Genomic DNA, 23,897 nt, shown 5'->3' on the forward strand with positions numbered 1-23,897 from the left:
ACACACACACACACACACAGTCATCTGAGTCCACGGTCCTGTGCTCATGTCTGCACAGGGGGAGTGTGTCTCAAGGAGGTTTCAAATACTAAACAGGGGGACCTGGTCAAGACACGCCACGCTCCGTCACCCCTGTCCACTCAATTGTCCCTTCAATCCCTTAAAGATAATGTATTCCTCTCACACAGATGCCAGTATGCATGCGGGTATGTGTCTTCTTGTTTGTTTGTGTGTGTTTGTTTGTTTGTCTGTGTGTGTGTTTGTGTGTGTGTGTGTGTGTAAGTGTAAATCCTGCATCACCGCCGTGTTCACTTCACACACGTCTGTGAGGAGAAGAACCTTCGTGGTCACGTGATTTAGGAGAGTGAGGAAGAGGGAAAGGCGGAGAGATAGGCTGAGGCATACGGAATGTAAAGATGGGAGAGGAGTGCAGAAAGGCAGACAGATGGAGTGAAGCTGCAGAAGAGAGGTTGGGAGAGAGTGAGGAGAAGCAGGGAGGAGGGAGGGAGTGAGAGTGAGAGAGAGAGGTGAGGAGAGGAGAGTGAGTGAGTGAGAGGGAGGCAGATGATGAGACTGGGTGAGACTGAGAGGATGAAACTGGGGGTAAAAAGAGTTAGGTGTGGAGGAAGAGGTAGAGTGAAAGAGTCTGCAAGAGAAAGGTGAGAGAAAGAGAGGGAGAGAGAGAGAGAGAGAGAGGGCGAAACATTGCAAAGAAAAGGTAAAGAGGAGATGATGCATACTGATGCACAAATGATCGAGTGATGAAAAGGGTGAAGAAAAATGAAAGAAAGAATAGGTGAGAAGAGATGGTGAGAAGGAGGTGGAGACAGACAGAGGAAGCGAGGAAAAAGATGGAGAGCGAAGACGAGGAGAGAAACGAGTCTAAATAAAAAAAGTAGGTAGAGAGAGAGGGAGGGAGGGAGAGAGACATGGGGGCAGAAATCAAATTATTCTCTCCGCTCATGCTGCCAGGGACACCGAAACAAAGCATTTATCTCTCTCTCCGTCTGGAGATGTGACAGCCCCTGTGAGTAAATAACCTGGAGACGGGGGGAGGAGAGGAGAGGAGGGGGAAGAAGAGAGGAGTGGAGGGGAGAGGGGGGTTGTGGGGCGGAGCTCTGCTACGTCATGTCACTCTGAGTGCAGATGACTTCTGGCTTGCCGTGATGTCTTGCTGTCAGCACACTCCCAGAATGCCGAGTGATTTGACTGAGAGGCACAGGAGAGAGAGAGAGAGGGGGAGGCGACAAAGATGGCCATGCTCTCCCTGGTGTTCACCTTCCGTAACTCTAATGCCAGTTATCGAGTGTCACCACCGGCTTTTGTTGGCTCCTGGCAGGTCTACAGTGGACCCCCTTGGATGTCTGTGTTGAGAGCTGTGGTCGGTGGTGATGTGTGGGTGGTCACTGGTGAGTGTGGAGCTGAAAGGGAGCTCTGTGTTTTTGAGTGGCTTGATGTGTGTCCCTCGCGCAGCAGATCGGCCCATTAGATTTATCCCTGACCCTGGGGGGGCTTAGCCCATGTTTAGTAAACAAGGATTATGGCAGCTCTCGCCCTCACCCCTCTCTTTCTATCTCTTTCTGTCTGTCTCTCTCTGTCTCTCTCTTCCTCTCTATCGCCTACTCTTTCTCCTCATCTCCCTAACTCTCTCTTTCTGTCTCTGTCTGACTCTCTCTGTCTCTCTATCGCCTACTCTTTCTCCTCATCTCCCTATCTCTCTCTTTCTGTCTCTGTCTGACTTTCTGTCTGTCTGTCTCTCTCTCTTCCTCTCTATCGCCTACTCTTTCTCCTTATCTCTCTTTTTCTGTCTGTCTGACTGACTCTTCCTCTCTGTTGCCTACTCCTTCTCATCTGTTCCCTATCTCTGTCTTTCTCTCTCTCTCTCTCTCTCTCTCTCCCTTGCTCTTTCTCTATCTGTTTCTCTTTCTCACTCTTTCTCTCTCTCTTTCTGTCTGTCCACCCCCATGCTCTCTTTTTTTTTTTTCTCCCTCAGTCTCCATCCCTTTCCTGTCTGTCTGTCAGTCTGTCTGTCTCTCTCACTCTCGCTACGCTGTGTCACCGTGAGCTTAGGGTGGTGTTGCTTGCGTCTGTCGTCTGACGCCCGGCCGACAGGGAGACGCCGTGCTTCTCCGCCCACACACGTGCCCAGAAATAAGCCGCTCTGAGCCGGGAGGGGGGGTAAGGGGTGAGGGTGGGGACTTGTCTGAGCTCCTCTGCCGGTTGGCTTCATCAGCTCGCTATGCTATGCCTCGCCTAGCCTCTCCACGCTACAGTGGCTGTCGCTGTGGGACACGACGATTGGCGTAGCTATCCCCAGAGCGACCAAAGTGACCTTTGCGTGACCCCACTCATGTGACCCAAGCAACCAACCCTGCAACCAAGCCTTTCACTGATTTTGTGTGTGTGTGTGTGTGTGTGTGTGTGTGTTTGTATGTATTTCAGTGTGTATTTCAGTGTGTGTGTATTTGTGTGTGTGTGTGTGTGTGTGTGTGTGTGTGTGTGTGTGTGTACCTGTACCTCTATCTGTACCTGTACCTGCTCGCCCCCAGTAAGACTGTTCCCATAAACATTTGACTCATAATGATTTCTTCTGCGATTTGGCTGAGGTGAACCGGTGGGTGATGTGTTCGTCTGCTCTTGTTCTGCCACTGTGTACGAGCACAAATAGCAACCAATTATCAGGCCTCTAGTGTTTGTTTCATTGCAGCATTGGTGTTGCGTGACTCAGGTTACCGTGGGCGTACTTTTGTTCTTTTTTTCTCCGCTTGTTTGTCCTCTAGTAGCTTTTCTTGTTGCTGTTCATATCTGGACTGATGTTGCTCACTTTCTGGACAGAGATAGAGAGAGAAAGGAGAGAGAAAGGAGAGAAAGAAAAGAAGAGGGAGAGAGAGTTGAAGAGAAAGGAGAGAGTCTGAGAGTGACTCGACGTTTGTTTTTCCGCCTCTCCAGGGTGCACGGTGTGCCGGGGTTGTGTGTGGATTAGGTGTTACCGATCCTTTTGTTTAAACACACACACTCACACTCCTCACTTTTTGTACCCTTGTTTGCGTGCTTGTGTGTGTGTGTGCGCTTGATCACATTTCTCAACTCACCCAACCTCCCCCTCCTCCCCTTAAAAAGATTTGTTGTTGGTGTCTTAAAAGTACACACACTCTCATGTGACTACTCACTGACACATACGCCAGCACACAAACACACACACACACGTGCGCGCACACTCACTCACTCACACGCACACACACACACGCAGTCTTGCTCTCTGCCTGTGTAACAGATCCTGTTGTGAAGAGAGAGAATGTCACATGGAGCAAAGTCCTCTGCGATGTGTGGAATGGGTTAGATAAACACACACACACACACACACACACACACACACACACACCCCTTCCCACTCACATATACACACATGGGTACAGAAAGTGAAAAACAAGTTACTGCAATTGTGTTTTAACACAACCGATCATTAACCTAAAGGTCACGCGTTGCCAATTCACATGTTTACTCAAACAGACTTATCATAAACGGACATCTGGTGTCACGTGTCTTTGTGCTTTCATCATAGGTGCCTTAAAACGCTCTCTCTTAGGTTCCAGAGTGCCTGCTGAATTAAATCTTAATCAGAGAGAGAAAGAGAGAGGGAGAGAGTGAGAGAAAAGGAGAGAGGCAGATGAGGTAGCATAAGTGAGGCAGAGCATGAAAGAGTGTTCAGAATGAGAATGAGAGAGAGAAAGAGACAGAAAAATGAAAGAAAGAAAGAAAGAGAGAAAGAAAGGGACAGCTACCATGAATTCTGGGAGAGAATAATTAAGCCTGTTGAGGAAGTGAGAGCGAGAGTGAGAGCGAGAGTGAGAGCGAGAGAGGGAGTGAGAAGGAGAGCGAGGGAGGGAGCGAGAGCGAGAGAGGGAGCGAAAGCACCAGAGGGAAGGAGAAGCAAATGTGTGGAAAGGAATGAGAATGAGAGGGTAGTGGCGAAGAATGGCGGGAGGAGGAGGAAGGAGAAAGATGTTCTTACCGTGGTGAAAAGGAATGGAGAGATAATGTGCATTGTTCAATGACTGTGTGTCTCTCTCTCTCTCACACATACACACATCTGTTTCTTTATCGTTCTCTTTTTGTCTCTTATTGTCTTACTCTCTTTCCCACTTTCCTCATGTTCATCTCCCTTCCTCTCTCCATCTCTCTCTCTCCTCCCCCTCTCACTCTTCTCTCCCTCACTCTCTCTCCATCTCTCCCTCTCCTCCCCCTCTCCTCCCTGTCTCTCTTTCCCTCCTGACAGGCGGGCTTCACGCTTGTAAACAGCTGCCTAATGGATCTCAAACACACAAACATCATTAGTCATGAGAGCATGGCTGATTTGGGGACCATCCTCCTTCACCGTCCCTAAATCATTCATGCTCATTTTCTCCGTAAACAAGTTCTGTGTACACCCTCTCCTTACACACACACTCTACACACACACACACACACACACACATACACTCTACATACATACACCCACACACACCACTGGGACCCAGCCTGCTGCCACATACTCATGGAAAGCTTCCCTCGAAGCCTCCAGTGCGTCAGTGACACTGACAGCTCCCCTGCACCCCCCCCTAACCAAAACACACAATGTTACCCCCCAACACACAAACACACACACTCCTGACTTAAATTTCAGCACCGCTACTTCCTTTCACCACCAAGTGCATTTGAATATACATTCTAGATGTCACTGAATCCACACGTGTGTGTGTGTGTGTGTGTGTGTGCGTGTGTGTGTGTGTGTGTGTGTGTGTGTGTGTGTGTGTCTGCATATTATCTGTGATGCTGTCAATCTGAAGTGTGTGAGGCCGTCCTGCGTTCTGTATTTCTAGCTGCTTAGATCGTCCTCACGTCTCTCCAGGAAATAGACCTTCCTTTGTAATAATTATGCTAATTAGGTTAGCTAGCACACATGGTCTTTGCTTAATGCCTGCTGTCTGTCAAGGGCTGTGCATTGTGTATGGCGTTAGCTCTTTCTAGAAGTGGTTTTGTCGAGCAGAGAGAGAGAGAGAGAGAGAGTGTGTGTGTGTGTGTGTGTGTGTGTGTGTGTGTGTGTGGTGGCTAATATTGCACAGTAGATCCAGAGGCAGAGGAGGGGATTTGGTCGGTAATTACACATAGATGTGTTTTCTGGAGTGTCACCGGTGTAATGGAGACATGACCTTGCTATGTGGTTATACACACACACACACACACACACACACACACACACACACACACACACACCCCTGTGATTCCACTGAAGGCCAAGATGTGGAGGGGCCAAGGCCAGGGTTTGAAAACAAGGGTATTACAGTACACAAAGACATCCTGTGATGGAGAGAGATGAGCAGGAGGGAGAGAGAAAGAGAAAGAGAAGGACGCTAGGGGAGATAGATGGAGGCAGGGAGGGGTGAGGGGAAGGAAAATGACATTGAGAGATTGCCCTGGGAGACTCCTCAGGCCTGTGGGACTCAGCATTGTCTAATGATCAGTCAGACCCAGAGACACACACACACACACAGACTCTCACACACACACAGACTCTCTCACACACACACACACACACACACACACACACACACACACACACACACAGACTCACTGTGTCTCCTCACCTTCACACAGAGAGGGAGAGAGAGTGTTCAACTTTCATTTCATGTCGCTTTCCTTTTCTTTAAGGACCGATGAGTGTTGACTTTTCAGGAGCTTTTTCTCAGGTTCTTGCACACAGGTAGTGTGTGTGTGTGTGTGCCCGGGTGTGTGTGCCCGGGTGTGTGTGTGTGTGTGTGTCTGTTCGTCCGTCCGTCCATGTGCGTGTGTGTGTGTGTGTGTGTCCATATGCATGCTTGTGAGTGTGTGTGTCCATGTGCATGCATGTGTGTGTGTGTGTCAGCAGCACACTTGCGTCCTGTACTTGTTCCCCAGCTCTGTGTGGGATCAGGAATGCTGCAGCGGTGTGGCAAGCAAGCGAGTCAGAGAGCTGGAGCCGTGCGCTAGTCTTCAGCTGTGGTGATGTCACACGACGGCTGCCCCAACTGTCACGTAGCCACTTTCTCTCTCTGTCTCTCCTCTTCTCCTTCTCCCAATCTCTCTCTGTCTCTCATCACCTGCTATGACTCATGCTCCCTCTCCTGTGTTTGTGTTTGCTTCCCCCCGCCTTTCTCTCTCTCTCTCTCTCTCTCTCTCTCTGTCATTCATTTACATGAAATCACACCTCCTTCATCCCTCTCTCTTTCTTTTACTTCTCTCTCCTCTCTCTCTCTCTTTCACTCCCTCTTTTTTCCATAACACACTCACTCTCTCCCACTCTGTCTGTCAGCACTTGATCCTCAGCCTGCTTACCCTGTTTGATTGACAGGCCGTTCAAACCTGTGTCCTTGATTACTTGATGAAAACAAAAGTACGGTTGCTGAAGATGTTGACAGACATTTGGAGTGTGGGCCATTGTTGCGTGGTGTATTGGCGTACACATCTAGCAAAGGTCCTTGTGTAAACACTTCAGTTTTTGGATCATCTTTGACAAGCACTTCAGTGAAGAGTAGTAGACTGGTCACGTTTAGTTTCTTTTTTGATTTTGTTATTTTTACAGTACGCCATCCAGACAAAAGCTTGTTTAATGCTTTGTGGTTTAATGTTTAATAGTGTCTATGGTTTATCGGTCTGCAGTCCTCAGGATTTGGAAAGCTCCTACTTTAGATGAGAGCCTCTTTATAATGTGAAAGTGGTTGTAAGGTGATCCTGTTGGAAAAGCGGACCCTTTTTGGAGAAGTTGTCATTGTGTCGTGCCGCCAGACCAACCTGCCTCTCTAAAGCCCTGTTCCTGCATCCTAGCCACCCTACCAGTCGGCCCGTGGCATGTAGTTGACTTCTGCTCAGTGGGGGGAAAAAAGCGCTTGTCTGTACCAGACTAGGGGTGACCCATTTCCCTGGGGGATTCAATGGGCACATAAATAAGCTATTCTCTTGGGCAGTCTCACTCGCCCTGCAATTAGAACTCGGCTCTTTGTGGAGAGGCTGAAGGGAATTTTGTCCACCCTGTAGTCGGCACAGAAGCTTTCTTTTTTTTCTCTCAGTCTTTCTTTCTTTTTTTTCTGGATGAGTCTTTCTGTCTTTTTTTTTTTTCCTCCCTCAACTCTCCTAAATTTTGAACATTTTCACCTTGCTGCAGTTTTTTCTCTCCCAGTTATTTTCTCCAGCAAGAGCTGTGGGGTGCCACATGTGTTGAAGAGGAGAGAAGAGGTGGCAAGACAGCAACTTAATGGCCACTAAAAGAGAGTTAGAGAGAGGTGCAGAGAGTCTAAGAGAGGTGCAGAGAGTCTAAGAGAGGTGGAGAGAGTCTAAGAGAGGTAGAGAGAGTCTAAGAGGTACAGAGAGTCTAAGAGAGGTAAAGGGAGTCTAAGAGAGGTGGAGAGAGTCTAAGAGAGGTACAGAGAGAGTCTAAGAAAGGTTGAGAGAGCTAGAGAGTCTAAGAGAGGCCAAGAGAGTTAGAGAGAGGTGGAGAGAGTCTAAGAGAGGTAGAGAGATTCTAAGAAAGGTTGAGAGAGCTAGAGAGAGTCTAAGAGGTCGAGAGAGTCTAAGAGAGGTAGAGAGTCTAAGAGAGGTAGAGAGTCTAAGAGAGGTAGAGAGTCTAAGAGAGGTGGAGAGAGTCTAAGAGAGGTACAGAGAGTCTAAGAGAGGTACAGAGAGTCTAAGAGAGGTGCATAGAGTTAGAGAGAGGTAGAGAGAGGGGGAATGACAGAAAGGGGGAAAGAGAAATCTGTGCAGGTTCCTACGGTTGTCTTCTTTCTCCCCATTCGCCGCCTGGGAGAACATCTCTCTCGTGCACTTACACCCCCCCCATCTCTTCCCAGTGCATTATTCATACACGGGGGCCTGTACTTTTCAATTAAGGCCAATGTCATCGGTGACACGCTGTCAAACGAGTCAACATTGGCAGTCGAGCACCGCCAATCCCGTGCCGAGGGGATTCAATTTGCTCCCCTTGAAGCGCCACACTCCATTTAATTGGGAGAATCGGGTCTCGACGGCTTTTTAAAGCAAATTACTTGTAACGCTATCTGTACCCCCCCCCCCCACCCCACCCCTTCTCCGAACAGGCTCCATTTGATGCTGCTGAGTACATCTGCCCGTGCAAGGCTGTGTAGATTAAAAGTCCTGCTAATTGCCCGAAATTGGGCGAATGCTGTCCCCTGGATGGTATTTGTGTGCGTGTGACGTTAAGGATTATTATCGGGGAGTATTAGCCTTGAAGTTTGTTTTTGTGGCCTTTATGTCTGGGTGATTTGGGCCGAGTGGCTTGGGGCTATTATAGCTAAGATAATATAGGGGAATTCGATGTGTGAACAGGGTTAGTTAAAATAAAAGTTACCCTGTACTTTTTCCCACCCAGCAGACGTCTGGGAGCTGGATTTCCCCCATAGACCCCTTGAGGCTTCCCCCAGGCTTATACCAGGACCAGCATGGAAGCTACACAGACAGGATAATAAGACACTAGCAAAAGCTTATTGAAGGTAGTTTTTTTTTTTTTTAGTAGTAGTAGTTTAATTTATTTATCTGTGTCTTTTTTCAACAGTTGAACCCTTAGAGATACGTTTGGGGGGTGGGGGAGCTTCAGACTGTTTCTCTGGCTCCCAAACTCATCCAACACCAGATACAGGGATCTAATTTAAGCACTCTAATTAGACATTTGCTGTCTAGACGGCAGATATTTTAATGCTCTGCCTTTTCGCTCCCTGTTGGATTCATGTTGAGTATGTGACTGCAGCCACACCGGAGTGCCTCCCTCAGATTGCTTCCACCTCTTGGGGCGTTAGATCATCGCAGCTGATGAGCACCGTGATCACACAGCATTCCAATGCTAGCCAGAAACAGTAGTCAGATTAGGACGGGGCTTGGATAGGCACCAAACCCGCTTACTCCCTCAAGGGTAAAGTCTTTGTAACCGCACTATGACACCTAAAGTGCAACCGACAAGCATGATGTCGATCTCATCTGCTGGCTCGAATACCGTGTACGTGTAATTTGTAGTTCACGATCGGTGAGGAACATCGAAACTGACTGAGAATTCCACAGGTTGTGAATCATCTTCATCTTCCATCCCCCGTTGCCTTTGCTGTTGCGCAACAAGACGGCCGATGTGTGAATGGTCTACTACGACAGGCCTGTGGATGACTCACATGAGACGCATACCCGGGAAGACTCAGTCTCGCAATGTGTGCTGCCTCTCCAGCTCAGGGCTGTTTGTTCACTAGAAAGCTAATGATTATGGGAGTGGACTCTTCAAATGAAGTCATGGAGTAAATATGTGCCTTTTGTGAAGGTGCAGATTGGCTGTCTCCATCAGCCATGCATCATAGCGACTCTCTAAGTTAGCGATGAATAGACAGACCCTCTCATTCTGGTTCTTTGTGTCTAGTATTCTCTCCGTCCCCCTCTCCCCCATATTTCAGACACCTCTCTACTTTTCTCTTTTTTTCATAGGCCCTCTTCATCTTGTGACTTGGCTTCCCCCTGTGTGTCTGTCAGTCTTTTTTCATTCCTCTTTTTGCCACCGCCTTGCATCAGCCAAAGAAGAAAAAAAAAAAATAACTCCAACAAATCAGCCAATCATACCTCCTCCTCTCCAGCTCCACTTCCTGGACTTGGCCCGTGTGTGTGTGTGTGTGTGTGTGTGTGTGTGTGTGTGTGTGTGTGTGTGTGTGTGTGTGTGTGTGTGTGTGTGTGTGTGTGTGTGTGTGTGTGTGTGTGTGTGTGTGTGTGTGTGTGTGTGTGTGTGTGTGTGTGTGTGTGTGTAGCCGTGACTGGCAGCCTGGTGTGTAATGGAGCCTGTTGCTGAGCAGCTCTCTCTCTCTGTCAGAGAGGTGTGTAATCCATCACTGAGCATGCTCACTCCCTCCTGTGCCCAGCCCAGAGGAGGTATATAAAAGGGTGAGGAGAGGATGATGGGAAGGTGGAGGACTAGAGGGAGAGGGAGGAGAGTCAGACAGGGCCTGACTATGACAGCCACTAGGGATGACTAGAGACTGTGAAGGAGAACAGACAATCTGGAATAAGAGGGGATGGCAAGAAGTCATGTGATGAGATGCTTTTGTGTCAGTGGAAGTGGCAGTGGGGGTTGTGTTAAATGTTGACTAATTAACAGAGTGGTTAAATAGAGTGAACTATTTAAGCATACAGAGTATATATATATGTTCCCATGAGACCCTGTGTTAAAGAACTGATCACTTCAATCCCAAACCAACCCAGCAAGCAAAGCGCTGCGCTCCGTTTCCACATTGCATTTGCCCTTGTGGATTTTGTCGACATATTATTTCTATGCCGTTGCCAATTCATACCCTTTCAGAAAGTTTCAACATTTTTGTCTGTCTGCGTGTACATTTACCGTATATGGCAGACACAAACAAAATGAGTTCTGCAATGCACCGAGATTCTGGAAATTGCCACTGTTGACATCAAATCCCTAGGAGTGGAAGTACTTTTTTACAATAGCAGAAGTTAGTGCATCATGCCAACAAAATTACAAAAAACCAGGAGAGACTGAAGTGCCAACGTCTAAATGTGGACAGGCGTTATGTGTACGTGGTGGGGTGTAGATGGGATAAAATGAGAAGGTGTTTGGCGGGGGGAGGGGGGGTTGGGTTGTGGGGAAGGTGTGTAGCAGGTGTGTAGCTGACCATATTGGACTACTGGCCTATGCTCCACAGAGAAAAAATGTGGACCTGGTCTCCATTGGAGTCATTAAAGGAGAACTTTGCGCAGAATAAGTGTGTGTGTAACCGTACAAACATGCTGCTGGAGTTGGTTGTGTTTCAAGCTGGCATACTGGCCCTGCCTGTGCTCAGAGCATCATTTTCGAACATTCCCTGGAATCTGAACCTTTGACCAGTGTTGCAATTGGTTCAAATATATTGCGTTTTAGCTGGCTTAACTGGAAGTCATTGTCACAGCGGTGTAAATAAGCCCGATTCACAAACCCCCCCCCCCCCCCTCTCTCTCTCTGTCTGTCCTCAGGTGCTGATATGTATACAAGATGAGCAGTCTAGGAGAGAACTCCTTGGAACCTCTGTGCTCCGACCGGAAACGCAAGCTGTCCACATGTGACACACCTGGGTTGGGGTAAGTTTTGGCCTGAAGGTTGTGTGTTTTTGTGTGTAATATCACCCGAAGTCTCACCTGTAACCGTTTCCCCACTCAGGTGTGACAAGCGGCGGCGAGAGCAGGAGAGTAAGTACATTGAGGAGCTGGCTGAGCTCATCTCGGCCAACCTGGGCGACATCGACAGCTTCAACGTGAAGCCCGACAAGTGCGCTATCCTCAAGGAGACGGTGCGGCAGATCCGTCAGATCAAGGAGCAAGGTAAGAGTGACCTAGTGTTGACCTAGTGTCGTTAGCAAATGGCACTGAGATACAGGCTGCGGTTTGTTAGATGGATGGATAGATGGATGGATGGATGACTAGATGACTAGTCTGACAAATATATAGAAGGGTGGATGGATGGCTAGATGGACAGATGGATATATTGATAAGTGGATAAAGTGGATTTTCACTCTTCACTTCCATTGGGGTTTCATTTACCTAGTCATAGTCCTGCTAATACTCTAAATTTACGAGCTCCCTCAAACCTCTCTCCATCTGTTTGTATTTTGGTTTTATTTGTATTTTGTATCGCATCTAGCGTGACCCTGTTGGTACGAGCATCTTCTTCTATCCGATATCTCTCCTAGCCACGCTGCCAGGCTGAAACCGACAGCATCGGGCCACAGTAGCACTGTCAACACTGTCTCGCCCCTGCATCCATATTTAAAGTGACATTAATAGCACTCAGTTTCAGTGTTTTTCTCTTCTCTTTTTTTGTGTGAAGAGGGCGGATGGCATGTCATCTGATCAAACGGATTTCAGTCATATCCTCAAGGGGGGGGGGGGGATTTCTGGCAGACCCAGCTGTTTGACGTGGGCCTTCCCTTATCTTTTGTGCATCACACCCTAATGACTGCATGTGAACTGGACTGACTGGCTTTAGAGTCATCATTGATGCTCTTCATTTCTTTCGTCAATGTGTGATTTAATGGCTTCTCAAAAAGCAGTCATAGTGTCTGGACACCTTATATTTATGTAGTCATGTAGTTCCCCCACTTATTTTGCCAGTTGTTAAAATATTCCTTTGTGCTCATGATTATGATCATTTAATACCTAATCAAAGTAGAGTACTTTGATGTGAGATTAGTCATTGTAAATTGTGTTTTAATTCATTTATGATATTAGACATTAGTTAATGAGAACTGGAACTGTGTGCATCAGGGGTTGGTCAACAATGTAGTGCCTTGTGTTACAGACAATGCTGTCATATTATTGGTTGAGCCCTGCCGACCTGTCCCGCCCTCCTCAGAAATGCAGCTATGGCTTTGTGAGCTGGCTAGCTCATACAGATGTGTCTCGGTGGGTGCAGGTGCATGGACGGAGCATTAATTAACATAGTCACAATCCCATAATTAGTCTGTTGTTTGCGGTCAGGGGGTGTGTGTGTGTGTCTGTGTGTCTGTGTGTGTGTCTGTGTGTGGTTGTATTTGGTTTGTCATAGAGAGACCCCCCCTTTCTCATCGTGAGGGTTTGCCAGTAATGTGACTTAATCGTCCCAATTTCCTCCCATTATGCCATGTGACTGTGCTTTAAGGGGGGGTTGTGGTAGTGGTGATTGATAGCTGGCTGAGGTGATGACAGGGAGCCGTCTGTTAGAGAGACAGAGTGACAGAGAGAAAGAGAGAGAGAGAGAGAGAATGGAAGGGAGGATGGAGGGAGGGGTGGAGGGAAGGAGGGGTGGGTCAGGTTGTGAAACGGCAGGGGGGGAGGGGTGGAGGTGGGAGCAGGAGGTGGAGGAAGCATCTGGGTGACAGATCTCCGAATCTCAGCCATCTCGAGAGGAAGGGGAAGAGGGTACAGCTGCCTCTGACTCTGTGGAGACAGGTTGCCATAGTTACAGGAAGTGAATAATGAAGTGGCACACGGTCTGTTTCTCCCTCTCTCTTTCTCTCACCATCTCCTCATTCTTTTTCCCCCCCTCCTTCTCTCCCTATCTGTCTCACTCTGTCTCTCTCCATCTCTCTCTGTTTGTCTCTCTCTCACACACACATTCTTTTTTTCCCCCACTCTCTTCTCACACCTGTCTGTCCTTCTCTATCCCTCCCCCCTCCTCTCCCTCTTTCTCTCCCTCTCACCTCCAGCCTTTGTTCCCCCCCACCCGGCTCATTTTTATTTAAGAGTTGACTGGAGGAGAAGCAGCCGTCTCCTGTCCCCGTGAGCGCAGTGCGCCGCGAAGCGCTAGCAGCGTAGCATGGCGGTAGCTGACGGAGCGTTGTGAGCCCCATGTGTCTTCAGAGAGGCTGAGCGGTAGCGGTAGCGCTAGCGGTGTGCTGCGGTGGCTTAGCGGCGTTAGCGCATCTCTAGGCTCTTCCTCCTGGGAGCTCATCAAATGGAATCATTTCCCCCCAAACTCGCCCCAGACAGAATCTGCTCTGCATTAATACACGACGCCTGTCTCTCTCTCTCTCTCTTTTTCTCTGTCTGTCTCTCCCTCTCTCTCTCTCTCGCTGTTTCTTCTCTCACTCTCTGTCCTCTCACCCATTTTTCTCTCTCTCTGCGCTACCCACCCCTTTTCCGTTTGAATTTAAAAGCATGAGACAAGCACATAGTGTACCTTCAATGTAAACCCTCCGTCTTAACTCTTGGCTTACTTGAGCTGAAGTGAGTTCTGTGAAGCTGTAACTTTCTGGCTGCTCTTGTCGGTTTATGTGGAGGAAAAATTTGAGTTAGGCTGCCCCCTGTTGGTCACTTGTACTGTTCAGCTGAGAGCACGAGGGGAATGGAAGTAAAGTAACAGGTACACACACATTTTACAGTGTGTGTGTTTGTGTTTATGGGTAGTGTTTTGATGAATGGTGCTTTGGAAGCCTTAAGAATTGTATTGTGTCCAGGAACATCTGGAGAAACTCTCACACCCTTCTCACACACACACATATACACACACACACACACACACACACACATCCACACACACATCCAAAAGCAGTCCAGGTGGGGCAGGGAAGGGGCGATTTTAAGGGTTTTATTTTAGCTCGGATGCTCTTCTATCTTAGAACCTGGCTTGAGGAGAGGAGGCTGAATGTTTTTAAGATGAGAGGCTTCCTGGGCTATGAGATATTTGTGGAGAAAAATGTTAAAGTTGTGTCTAGATGCTCTCCGGGATGGTTTCGGGTTAGGGTTAGTATATGCTTTTGTCTATATGCAGGTGTGTGTGTGTGTGTGTGTGTGTGTGTGTGTGTGTGTGTGTGTGTGTGTGTGTGTGTGTGTGTCTCTTTCTTCTAACCCATGTTTTTTTTCTCTTTTGTAGGAAAAGCTTCGTCTAACGATGACGATGTCCAAAAAGCTGACGTCTCCTCAACAGGCCAGGGCGTCATTGACAAGGACCACCTCGGGCCGCTCCTCCTGCAGGTGAGCACAGGGCTGAGGGTCAAAGCTCATCGCCCTCTGACCTCTGCATATCTACATAGTATGCCCTCATAAATGGAGAATGCAGAGTGCTGACAGCTTTAGCCACTGATTGAGTGCTGGAGAATGTCTGTGTTACGCGAGACAGCATGTGGATTGTATGCTAATAAGAGAGCAGTGGACATTTCTTCTCTCTCTCTCTCTCTCTCTCTCTCAACTCTTTTCGCCCCTCCCTCTCTTTTCTCTTCATTCCTCTCTAACACCTCCCATCTGTTTTGGGTTAATCTCCATCCCTCCCTCCTCAGCCCTTCTTCTTAATCTCTCTGTCCTTTAATTCTAAGCATCTCCTCCATCCCTTATTCTCTCTCTGTGCTGTGTCTCTCTGTTATTCTTGGGCTTCTCTTCAACTCCTTCCAACATTTAGATGTTTTTCCGTGTGCAAGTTTTCATTCAGCTGGCTGCTTCATTTGTGACTTACAATACGGTGAAGAGCCATTTTTATCAGTACATGTCCTATGAATCTTCTCTGTGTTCATAATCTGGCTTGAGTTCCTTCTTGTTCTCTTTATCTTGACGTTATATCATGTCTTGTATTATTTATACATGGTTTCCCATTCTGTTTCTGAGTGTCTTTTTCTTTCTTCTCCTCCTACAGGCCCTGGACGGCTTCCTGTTTGTGGTGAACCGCGAGGGCAGCATCGTGTTTGTGTCGGACAATGTGACGCAGTACCTGCAGTACAAGCAGGAGGAGCTGATCAACACCAGCGTCTACAACATCCTCCACGAGGAGGACCGCGAGGACTTCCACAAGAACCTGCCCAAGGCCAGCGGTGAGTACCACACTTCCACACACACACACACACACACACAGAGAGAGAGAGAGAGAGAGAGAGAGAGAGAGAGAGAGAGAGAGAGAGAGAGAGAGAGAGAGAGAGAGAGAGAGAGAGAGAGAGAGAGAGAGAGAGAGAGAGAGAGAAAAGCACTTAATCAGGCGCCTCTAACCAAAGGTGGACGAGCCCAGGCTGTGACAAGTAGAACTCCTACTCACTCCTTCATTCAGCTGTTTTTGGAAAAGGAAAGCTTGTTAGAGCAATGGCCTAATATTCCTCGTTCTGACTGTGAGGGACCGGGCAGTCAACCCAAGTTTTGGGATGTTTGCTGACTGGAGTTAGTGGTGAAGATGATTGAGGAAACCACGGTGCAAGAGATGATGCTTTTTTTTTTACAAAAATATATTCTTATTTATTTGGCTGGGGAAATCTCTCCAACAAGACCAAACATATATGCAAAACAAACTAGCATAAATTCAGACTTAAACAGTACTCAAAAACCAGCCAACTAGTTAAACAGTATTCCAACAATATCTACTTCACCTCACAACAAGCAAGACCTCCTTCTCTTCCACCTCCTCCAAAGGAATGAGGCACCCTTAAATAATGCTGCCCGATTGGGCTAAATTGGACCAATCATGCCCAATTGGATCGGACCATGTCAGTGGGGTAACCCTCCCCACTTTAATCCTATAGACTACCAATACATTATTAATTGTTAATTGCATTAACAAATACATAAACCCACCACAAAGTTCACCATTGCAGCCATAACCATACATTTACAATATTTACCCCTATTACACACATAGTATTAGAATACATACATAACACACGTGACATCAAACACCCCTCATGCCAATTTGTGGGACGTGGAGAAATACTGCTCCTGAGCGGCGCGCGCTTCTGCATTCAAACGGCAGTACGGGAGTGCTGTGTGTGTGTGTGTGTGTGTGTGTGTGTGTGTGTGTGTATGAATGAATTAACCGGGGTTGTGTATGAAAATGGAGAGTAACTGTGACCTGACATGATAGTGGGTACCGCACTATATGACAAAGAGGGTATTTACAATAAACAGGTGGACGGTGACAATTGTGGATTAAATGTGTTGTGTTATACCGCGGGGAAAAAAACGTGTTGCAGCCATGTAATGGCGTTCGTGCCTGAATTCACGCCAAACTGTCACTCGGCCAACAATGCCTGTGACATACACGAATGAGTCCAATGTCTCTCTCTCTCCCGCTCCTGCGGGGCAACCTGAGTAACGTCTCTCTCCTGCTCTTGCGGGGAAACGTGATTATTATATTACTCCGTGCTACTGCGGACGGTGGAAAGGGGGGGAAATCACCTTTTCACACTGACCTCCTCTTTTCTCAGAAGACACGCCAAGGCTCTCCAAGCCTGGCTAAACCCTGGGGAACGAGAAGCTTTTCAGAGCATTAGGAGTAGTACACCTCACTGTGAAGACCTCGCTCCTCAGAAGATGCTAACCATGAATCTAGTGCTTCTCCTGGCTGTCTGGCTCCGTGCATAGGATCCACCACCTGGATTGTACATTACATGAAGCAATGTTTACAAATCCAGAGGGTTGATGCAAAGTAGGAAGGAGGTGTTTAATGCCTGAGCCAGGGATGCCACCTCTGGTTTATCTGCCTCTCCTTCTTGTGTAGCGGAGCTTTGGGAATATAAAGTGTGACCTCTGGTGTACTTGTCATGCCAACTTCCGTTCCCAGTTAGACATGTGGGATGAAAGGAACTGTGGAGAGATGGGAAGCACTTTTTCAAGCCAGGGGATAGTGTGACAAGAAAAATCTCTGTTTGTTTTAAGTTTCTTTTTTTCTTTTTTTTTAGCACTCTTTGAGTTGTAGAGGTTCTTAAAACAAGCAAGAAAAACTCTTTCACACACTTGTCACTTCTACTCCTCTGTCCTCCTTTCTCTTTCTCTCGCTGCCTTTCCTCACCCCGGTACATGTCATTACTAGTATCCTCCTTGCACACCTTAGACAAAGCAAACACCCTGTTAGTATTCACACACACACACACACACAGGTACCCTGTCTCTTTAAACACACACACACACACACACACACACATGTACCCTGTCTCTGTAAACACACACACACACACACACACACACACACACACGTACCCTATCTCTGTAAACACACACACACATGCACCCTGTCTCTGTGTGCACATAGACACACACACACAAAGACACCCTGTCACTACACACATATGCATCCTGTCTCTGTGCACGCACACAACCACACACACACACACACACACACAAATGCATGCATGCATACAAAGTAGTCAGCCTTGCGCTGTGTACAAACACACAAACGAGCTGAAGCGGAGCGGTGCGTTCTGTCACTCAAAGCGGCCCAGACAAGTGAGAAACCCATTCCTCTGTTTTATTCAGGCACCTCCTCAGTCAGCTGGAAACGACGACAGTCAGCTGCCTGCCTGCCACTCCTGAATTATGCAGCAGGGCCCTCCCCTCCTCTCAGCTCTCTGACACTGCCCTGTCAGTGATACAGCTGTGTGTGTGTGTGTGTGTGAGAAAGAGAAAGAGAGAGAGTGCTGTGTGTGTGTGTGTGTGTGTGAGAAAAAAAGAGTGCGGTGTGTGAAAATAGTGTTCAGGTTTGTGTGTGTGTGTGTGTGTGTGTGTGTGTGTGTGTGTGTGTGTGTGTGCGCTGATCTGCTCTGTATTTATGTGTGTGAAGTGAATTCAACTAAGCACACAATTGATGTTCATATAGGAAAGGTGATGTGCAGTCAACACGTCCGTAGATGTCTCTTGTTTAAGGCAATCAGTAGCTTATGCGCCGTAGAATCAACATGGTGAAGGGTGTGACTGCCACTGATGCAGGACCCTAGATAAGCCAGCTCCATTCAAAAGATGGAGAAAGAAACTGACTTTGCTTGACACGGCATGGTGCAGACTGGCTCAGCTGAAGCTTGGTGTCATGGCAGTTAATGAGTACAGATACAGGATGAAGAATGTTAGAGAGCTCCATTTTGAGAATATTTGTGCCTTGCGGACCACTGGTCTGCAGGTGGAAGTAAGTGTGTGCAGGTGTTTTGTGTGTGTTAGTGTTAGAATATTTGCATTCACAGTGTGGCTCTGGTTTTGGTTATTATATTTTGTGTGTGTGTGTGTGTGTTTGTTTTGTTTGGGTTTGGTTATGATTCATTGCACTGCTGCACAGTGTGTCGGAGCCCCTTTAAGCTAATTTTATTTGCTGATGAGGTTTTTGTGTGTGTGTGTGTGTGTGTGTGTGTGTGTGTTTATATATGGTGTGTGTGTCTTTGTGTGTGCATTTAGCTTGACGTGCCTCCAACATGGGGTCTCTGTGTGTGTGTGTGTGTGTGGTGTGTGTGTGTGTGTGTGCACCTCGCTGTGGCTATTTATAAATCTCATTAATTATGAATTTGTTTGCTGGGCCCTGGCAGCTCTGTGATTAACTCCTCAGTAGACCCCCCCCCCACACACACACACACAACCACCTCCAACATGACATTGACTCCCCATTTCACTCTCGCCTTAAAGAATACTTCTAATTCATTTTCGTTCTCCCTCACCCCCTCTCTTTCTCCCTCTCTAGCTCTCCCTCCCTGTCAGATTTATCCATCTTCCTCCCCCTCTCTCTCTCTCTCTTTACTCTCTTAATCCCTCTTCTTTCTATTCCACCTTCTCTCCTCCTCCTGAATATCTGCCCTCACTTCCTCTCCCGGCATCTTCCTTCCCCTCTGCCTCCTACCACATGTGTGATGATGGGAGTGAAACGTGTGTGTGTTTGCTGTGAGTCTTTGGATAGTGAGGCTGGGAGATGATGGGAGTTAAAAGTGTGTGTGTTTGCTGTGAGTCTTTGGGTAATGAGGATGGGAGGTGTTTGGAGGTTCTCACCAGTAGCTGATGCTGACTCATTAGTCATCTATCCACTCTGAAGAGCTGCGGGTGAGGAGCCTCAGGCATGAGCCAGGCCGTCAGCAGCCAGGTAGAGGTCTGTTTGACTGACTGGAGTCTGTTTGACTGGAGTCTGTTTGACTGAGGTCTGTGTGACCTGAGGTCTGTGTGACCTGAGGTCTGTGTGACTGGGGTCTGTGTGACCTGAGGTCTGTGTGACTGGGGTCTGTTTGACCTGAGGTCTGTTTGACTGGGGTCTGTTTGACTGAAGTCTGTGTGACTGGGGTCTGTGTGACTGAGGTGTGTTTGACTGAGGTGTGTTTGACTGAGGTGTGTTTGACTGGGGTCTGTGTGACTGGGGTCTGTTTGACCTGAGGTCTGTTTGACTGGGGTCTGTTTGACTGAAGTCTGTGTGACTGGGGTCTGTGTGACTGAGGTGTGTTTGACTGAGGTGTGTTTGACTGAGGTGTGTTTGACTGGGGTCTGTGTGACTGGGGTCTGTGTGACTGGGGTCTGTGTGACCTGGGGTCTGTTTGACTGAGGTCTGTGGACGTTTACACAGTATGGGGGGTTTCATTCCCACTCGTGCCGCTCTCAGGAACATGTGCCTTACACTGTGCAATTATTAATGGCATGGCTTATGTCTTGATGCTCTCATGCAAACAAGGGTAACATTCTGTAGTTTAAGAAAAAAATGAATGTCATTTTATTTCATTTTATGCATATATTTACATTTTGTGGGAGTCCCGGGAGGCTTTCTGTGTTTCTCCCGCTCCCGCAAACGCATCCGTTTCTTCCCACCCGCACCCCGCCAATCAAAATGAGTTTGTGCTGCACTGTTTTGCGCTAGGACCCGCGGGAGTGCAAGCCTCTTCCTCCAGGCCTGTTTTAAGTGATGCATCAGTATCGCTCAAGTCAATATCAATAATCAGGCCGGTGATTGCCTTAGGTAAATGTTGGTGATGTTTGTGTGAAGATTACATGGGGTGTTTGAAGGTGACCCCTGTTTGTGTGTGTGTGTGTGTGTGTGTGTGTGTGTGTGTGTGTGTGTGTGTGTGTGTGTGTGTGTGTGTGTGTGTGTGTGTGTGTGTGTGTGTGTGTGTGTGTGTGTGTGGAGGAGTCCTGGGCTCCTAATGAGAATGGATAGGGCGTTGCTGCATCCCTTGCCCTTCCTCCGCTCTGCATGCTGGGATATTGGAAATCGACTCGCCGGCTGCATTAATCCTATGCTTCATTAACTGGGCCATCAAAAGCGGAGGAGCCCATGCTTTTTCTCTCTGTTTGTCTTTAGGGCTAGAGGCAGCGGAGGAGGGGAGGGGAGGGGCTTATAATGGCTGGCTCAGCTTCTCTTTATAGACCTCTCAGTTACAGCCCTAAGATGAGCCATGAACCTCTCAGACGGGTGTGTGTGTGTGTGTGTGTGTTTGTGTTTTGTCTGCGTGTGTGTTTGTGTTTTGCGTGCGTGTGTGTTTGTTTTGTGTGTTTACGAGAGTGCTGTGTGCACACCTATGCGATTCAGATGTATTTTGAATATTTAACTTGTGTGTCTGTGTTTGTGTAGAGGTTTGTTTCTGTATGTGTTGGCGTGTGTGTGTGTGTGTGTTTGCTTGTGCAGGACTTAATATGATTATGTAAATGTTGTAGTGTGCCAGCATGCTTGTGTATTTAAATCCTATATGTATGAACTCTGTGTTTGGGATGTATTCCACATTCAAATAACTCTGTTTATGCTGAGGTGAAGGGTGGTGTAGACACAGCCTGAAGTCTTTTCCACCTCACTTTGGACCTTTTTTTAAGATTTTTTTTCATGTTTTTTTATTTGTAAATATTTAAAGAATATGGATTTCTTCACAAGCTGTAGTTTGTTTTCACATGTTTCTTGGCTTATAGACCATGGCTATTAGATCGTAATGTTTTCTGGCGTGTACTTTTACTAAAGGGGGGTGTGTGTGTGTGTGTGTGTGTGTGTGTGTGTGTGTGTGTGGTTTAGTAAATGGAGTGACGTGGGGGGACGAGGCTCCCCGTCAAAAGAGTCACACCTTCAACTGTCGCATGCTGGTGAAGTTTGGCCACACCCATGGCCACGGCCCTTCAGAAGAGACACCGGGCGGTGCCCCCCGCTACGAGATCATGCAGTGCTTCGCCCTCACACAACCCAAAGCCATGATGGAGGAAGGAGAAGGTACCTACACACACACACACACACACACACACACACACACACACACACACACACACACATATATATATATATATATATATATATATATATATACACACACACACGCACACGCACGCACGCACATACATACATAAATACTCAGAGATTGTCTCCAGTGTTTTGTCCTAACACTACCCAAGGTAGGGAAATGTCAGAAGACACACACACACACACACACACACACAACAGCCACTTTCACACTTTGAACACTGTCACCTCTAGCTCACAGGCCAGGTTCACATGTTCACATCAGGTAACTCTTCCCCTCTGACCTGACGTCCAGATCCTGGTCCGTGTGCATCTTAATCATCCCCCATCACACCTCAAGTAGCCCTAACACCTGGCTATGACAGCCTGCAGAGTCTTATGTGTTTGTGTTTGCCCCCCTAAGACAAACATTCACAGTTTCACCTTTTTTTCTCTTTTAACGGTTGGTGTTTCCACCGCTCTCCGTAACCAGGCCGTGTGTTTTCGACTTGTTTAATATGCGTGCTGAAAATGCATCTCTGTTTCAGACCTGCAGTCCTGTATGATCTGCGTGGCTCGGCGTGTGACGGCCATGGAGAGGATCGAGAGCTTCAACACCAAGCACGAGCTGTCAGGTGAGACACCCCGCCTTTCCACGAGTCCTGTGCTGATTTATAACCCAGCACACTGGAGCACACAGCGGCATCCTCCAATCACAGGACTGCATACTGGAGCACACACAGCGGCATCCTCCAATCACAGGACAGCATACTGGAGCACACATCAGCACCTTGTCAGTCACAGCCTTGTACAGTAAAACACTCGGGAGAATTCCCTAATCATGTCAGTACACGTACTAGACAAGATGGTAGCAGTTTGCAATTACATTTTTTACAGACTTGACAACAAAGCAGCATTTACCAAAAACAAATTGCAATAAAACTTGAATATAATATATATATAATATATAATTGTTGCTCTTTTCTTACTCTGTTGGTGTATCACGAAACCAGGCAAGCTGATCCAGATAGACCAGAGTTCTCTGCGAGCCACCATGCGTCCAGGCTGGGAGGACCTGCTGCGCAGATGCATCCAGATGTTCCTGCAGCACAGCGATGGCCAGCCCTGGTCCCATAAGCGGCACTACCATGAGGGTAGGTGTGCCACAGCTCTGCTCTGTTCAAAATGAGTGGAGAGAGTCAAGGTTTAGAACGTTCTTGCCTCAGGATGTTTAATCAACTGTCTGCTATTGTGGAATAGCATTAAGCAGAAGTAGAACCTATGGGCGACTTGGTGCAAGTTTGACTTGTTGTGTTGATCAAACTTCATATATAAATATACCTATATATCTATCTCTCCACCCACCCATCCATCCATCTCTGTCTCCCACTCCAGCCTACCTCCAGGGTCAAGCTGAGACCCCCCTTTACCGCTTCTCCCTGTCCGACGGCACGCCGGTCACGGCTCAGACCAAAAGCAAAATGTTCCGCCACCCCATGACCAACGAGCCACAAGGCTTCATATCCACACACCTCCTCCAGAGGTAAGGCCCTAGAGCTCCACACACACTGCACCCTTTACCTGCACAGAGCACCATGCTGCAGCCACACCTCACTCCACTGCATACATACTGTACCTCACTCTAGTGGTTGATTTGTAAAAAAAAACAAAAAAAACAATAATGATAATAAAATTAAACGGATGGTCTGCCTTGTCTCTTCATGATTAGACGGTGACTAACATGCACTATTGTCGTTTGGAATGGTAGTTTTACAAGGTGGATGGTTTTTGTCCCAGAGTGTTCTGGGGTGGATGGCACCCCACCTCAGCTCCGCTTGAGCCCTACCTAACCCTCACTGCTCTTCCCGTCTCCACAGGGAACAGGGTGGCTGTCGCCCGGGCCAGCCCGGTGGCATGATGCAGGGGGGCATGAGGCCGCAGGGCATGGGCAATGCCAACCCCAACGCCCAGATGAACATGGGGCCCGGTGGGGGCATGGGGATGGGCGGCATGGGCATGAACCGAGGTTACGGGATGAACGAGCAGGGCCACATGGGTCACGTAGGGCAAATGGGGCAGATGGGTGGCGGGTATGGGGGCAATGCAGGCCCCGGAGGGGGCATGGGCAACAGGATGATGCAGATGAACCAAATGAATCAGATGAACCAGATGAATCAGATGAATCAAATGAGTCAGATGAATCCCATGAATCAGATGAACCAGATGAATCCCATGAATCAGATGAGTCACCCCGGCCCCGGCATGCAGCAGGCCCATCAGCAGCCTCCGTTCCAGGCCAGCGGCGGCTACGGCCTGGGCGGCATGAACAGCCCCACCAGCAGCCCCGGCATGAACGGGCCCCAGCAGAACCTACTCATGTCGCCCCGCAACAAAGGCAGCCCCAAAATGGGAGCCAGCCAGTTCTCCCCAGGAGGTAAGCAAGACATGATGAGGGGAGCCCAGTTTGGCATGACGG

At 48.0% G+C, this 23,897-nt stretch overlaps 1 protein-coding gene across 8 annotated transcripts in view; it reads left to right on the forward strand.

Moving 5' to 3' along the window:
- Window positions 1–23,897, forward strand: part of LOC105906377 (nuclear receptor coactivator 3) — a 75,239-nt gene that overhangs the window by 36,075 nt on the left and 15,267 nt on the right. For 7 of the 8 annotated variants that reach the window (XM_031566503.2, XM_031566499.2, XM_031566497.2 and 4 more), the window contains 9 exons: window positions 11,020–11,124; window positions 11,204–11,364; window positions 14,393–14,493; window positions 15,146–15,320; window positions 21,224–21,415; window positions 21,970–22,056; window positions 22,435–22,575; window positions 22,817–22,964; window positions 23,299–23,855. In XM_031566503.2, coding sequence (XP_031422363.1) covers window positions 11,039–11,124; window positions 11,204–11,364; window positions 14,393–14,493; window positions 15,146–15,320; window positions 21,224–21,415; window positions 21,970–22,056; window positions 22,435–22,575; window positions 22,817–22,964; window positions 23,299–23,855 — 1,648 coding nt within the window. In that variant the 5' untranslated portion in view covers window positions 11,020–11,038. Of the gene's footprint in view, window positions 1–8,401; window positions 8,520–11,019; window positions 11,125–11,203; window positions 11,365–14,392; window positions 14,494–15,145; window positions 15,321–21,223; window positions 21,416–21,969; window positions 22,057–22,434; window positions 22,576–22,816; window positions 22,965–23,298; window positions 23,856–23,897 lie in introns of all 8 variants that reach the window. The other variant, XM_031566498.2, reaches the window with a different exon arrangement.

Source organism: Clupea harengus, chromosome 4, assembly GCF_900700415.2.
Source record: "Clupea harengus chromosome 4, Ch_v2.0.2, whole genome shotgun sequence".
NCBI lineage: Eukaryota > Metazoa > Chordata > Actinopteri > Clupeiformes > Clupeidae > Clupea > Clupea harengus.